Genomic DNA, 2,978 nt, shown 5'->3' with positions numbered 1-2,978 from the left:
GCCATCCAAAACTTGGTGCCGACGTTGGACGTGAAGTTGTCACCATCGAGCATCCGCGCCGAGCCCAGGTCGCCGAGCCGGACGTAGTACGTCTTCGAGAGGAAGATGTTGAGACTCTTGACGTCGCGGTGGGCCACGTTGCGGCGGTGCAGGTCGGCCAGCGCCATGGCCACGGCCAGTGCGACCTCAATGGTCGAGAGCTCCATCTCCAAGTCTACTCCGTGCTGTTTGTGCTGGAGGTACTGGAACAAATCGCCTTGGTCCATGTACTCTGTGATCATGGTCGGGCTAAACAGCTGGCTCCGCGGCTTGACGGCGTGCGGCTTCAGCGAGCCATTGTCGAGGACTGCGAGCAGCGGCAGGAGGTACGGCGACGTGAGCCTACAGGAATTGCGTCACAAGACGCTACGATTCGGACACGTTTGTACGTTTTCATAATCTCGACTTCTCGATACATGGTCTTGATCAGGCGCGCATTCGCAAACTTGGAGCCTTTCAAGACCGCGTCCTTGCCCAAGTACGTGCCCTTGTGAACCGTCACGGTGTGGCTTGTGAAAATGCTCACTTCGACCGTCAATTCGTCGGTCGACGCCTAGTAGCAACGCTACTTGCGATCGTCCGAAGGAAAGAGGCGATACCACCGCGACACCTGGATAGAGGTGCGGGTAGAGCTCTTGCGCAATGGCGTCATGGCCGTGCTGGATGGCCACAGCGAGAAGCGTCATCCCCTTTTGCTCCTACACCGAGGATCAAGATACGAAGACGGTACCAGCGAAGCTACCGGTTGCATGGTCCACACGTCCGCGCCCAACTCCAAGAGGCAGCGCACGGTATCTTCGCGGCCTCGACGCACAGCTTGCACGAGGGCCTTGTTGAGACCGTCCTAGACGCTTACTATGAGCCAAAGCAGCGTGGACCAGAGAGACCGGGTCGGTATCATCCAAGATAATCCCGTAGGCTGCGAGCAGCGCGTCTCGGATCGCGAGGGTCTCTGGGAGACCTTGCACCGCGGCTACTACCAACGGAGAACCATCCTATTTGAAGCATGAGCTGCCAGTCTATCGCATTGCCTCATAGGAGCACGCACTGGCAGCGGCCACGAAGGGTCAGCGCCAAGGCTCAAGAGAACGTCAACGAGGTGACTGCGCTTGCACAGGACGGCCAGCGCCAGCGCCGTGTACCCGTCCTACCATAGCACATGGTACATCAGCAAGATCCGACCGCATGCAACATACTTCGTTTTTGGCGTTCATGTCGACAAGGGAACTTGCAGCCAAGAGCGTCAGCAAGGTCGCATGGTCTTGCTTGACGGCCATGTGCAGAAGCGTGGTGTTCATCTACACGAGTATTTGTGTAGCCGTCCTGCACATGCCACAACGAGTACCCCACAGACGCCATCGGCAAGACTGGCAGCGATCTGCAGGAGTAGCCCGACCAGCCGGACTTTGTTCATGGCCACGGCGGCCGGCAACACCGTCTCGCATACCTACCGAGCGTTATGTTGGACGAAATGCCTTGAACGGTGTACCTTGCTTTTGGTCGCGTCATCGGCGCGGAGAAGAAGGGCTCGCAGTAGCGCTGCGTTGTCCGTCGCGACGGCCTGGCCCACAATCTTGTCCTAGCCGGCACGTCGTCTATACCTTGAGAGTAGATTCGATGGCATTCGAACCATGTCCTTATACGGGACGCCCTCGTAAAGGAGCGCCTGGACTGTCGTCCATTGACCGAGAACGACAGCATTCGTGAGCGTGCGCTCCTAGGTGCAACCGTCGAAGTGCGATTGAGGATAATATCAATGTACCTTGGTCGCCACTTCACTTCGGTCGTTCGTGAGCTCCGCTTGAACATCCATGAGAAACGCTTCGAGTCGCGTCCGCACGTCGCCGCTTGCAAGCTTTAGCACCGACACTTGAGCCTACACAAGCTCATTCGGTACCAAAAACAGCGACAGGGGACGCATGTACCTTGTTGCACTGCTGCATGTGCGCGAGGGCTGCCTCGAGTAGGGCGCAGCGCGTCATTACGGTCGGGTACGTCGCGGCGGCCTCAGGCGCGGGAACCAGCAGCGCAAGGAGCATCTCGACTACTGCGGTATGGTGCTTGGCGGCTGCGAGCATGAGCAACGTCATGCCGTAATCCTGCATCGGCGAGTCAGCGTTGACAGAGATGACGGAAAACATACATTGACGGCCGATAGCAGCTCGGGACATTCGGCGAGTAGTCCTTCAAGCACCTCTAATTGCCCTGCCTCGGCCATCAAAAAGGTCATCATCTACATGAGATCTGGCATCTCCAGAAGGCCATGATAGCAGCGGACCTTGGTTGGGGCCACTGCGCTCTGGCGTGGTAAGGACGCGTTGGCCACCGGGCTCTTGCTGCCGTTCTACAGCATTTGTGTCGCTTTCTTTCACGACGGATACGATTTCAGAATAAAAGTTACGCTGGCTTGATGCAAACGAGCCACAATGGCCGCGCGGCCGCTCGTGATAGCGACACCAAGGGGTGTGTTCCCCTCCTACAAATCGGCGATGAGGAAACCACGAAAAGCGATTGTCGTACGTTGTTGGTGCAGTCGAGACCACTGCTGTTGGTCGCATCCTTGAGCAGGTGATCGACGACGGTCAAGTGACCGTTGGCGGCCGCAAGGTGCAGCGGCAGATTGCCTCGCTAGTTAGTGTGGAATATGAAAGGCTGGTTGAGTGTGGAGGGATGGAATACATGGTCGCTGCGACAAGAGAGGGACGGGTCCTTGGCCAGCAGCAGCGCAGCGATGGTGTCGTGGCCGTTGGCAGCAGCCACGTGCAGTGCGGTGGCTCCGTCCTAGAGTTACGGAGGGATCGTAGAACGGTGTTTTCGTATATGCAAGGAGCAGCACACCTCGTTGGTGGCGGACGGACGAACTCCAGCAAGGAGAAGAGCTTCGACGTTGCTTGCATTCTTGGTTGACGCGGCTTGGAGCAGCGCGACACCAGAGAAAT

At 57.8% G+C, this 2,978-nt stretch overlaps 1 protein-coding gene across 1 annotated transcript in view; it reads right to left on the bottom strand.

Moving 5' to 3' along the window:
- SDRG_15132 (TKL protein kinase) overlaps positions 1 to 2,978 on the bottom strand; it is a gene marked incomplete at its 5' end in the record, with an annotated part of 8,869 nt that overhangs the window by 5,359 nt on the left and 532 nt on the right. Inside the window, 12 exons of the mRNA XM_008621296.1 lie at positions 1,088 to 1,186; positions 1,236 to 1,337; positions 1,385 to 1,486; positions 1,529 to 1,618; positions 1,670 to 1,756; positions 1,802 to 1,915; positions 1,965 to 2,138; positions 2,183 to 2,272; positions 2,318 to 2,383; positions 2,441 to 2,515; positions 2,560 to 2,667; positions 2,719 to 2,820. Coding sequence (XP_008619518.1) covers positions 1,088 to 1,186; positions 1,236 to 1,337; positions 1,385 to 1,486; positions 1,529 to 1,618; positions 1,670 to 1,756; positions 1,802 to 1,915; positions 1,965 to 2,138; positions 2,183 to 2,272; positions 2,318 to 2,383; positions 2,441 to 2,515; positions 2,560 to 2,667; positions 2,719 to 2,820 — 1,209 coding nt within the window. The remainder of the gene's footprint in view (positions 1 to 1,087; positions 1,187 to 1,235; positions 1,338 to 1,384; positions 1,487 to 1,528; positions 1,619 to 1,669; positions 1,757 to 1,801; positions 1,916 to 1,964; positions 2,139 to 2,182; positions 2,273 to 2,317; positions 2,384 to 2,440; positions 2,516 to 2,559; positions 2,668 to 2,718; positions 2,821 to 2,978) is intronic.

The sequence above is a fragment of the Saprolegnia diclina genome (assembly GCF_000281045.1).
Source record: "Saprolegnia diclina VS20 unplaced genomic scaffold supercont1.85, whole genome shotgun sequence".
Classification (NCBI taxonomy): Eukaryota; Oomycota; class Saprolegniomycetes; order Saprolegniales; family Saprolegniaceae; genus Saprolegnia; species Saprolegnia diclina.
The sequence above is the reverse complement of the archived record's forward strand: the minus strand, read 5'-3'. Positions and strand labels throughout refer to the sequence as shown.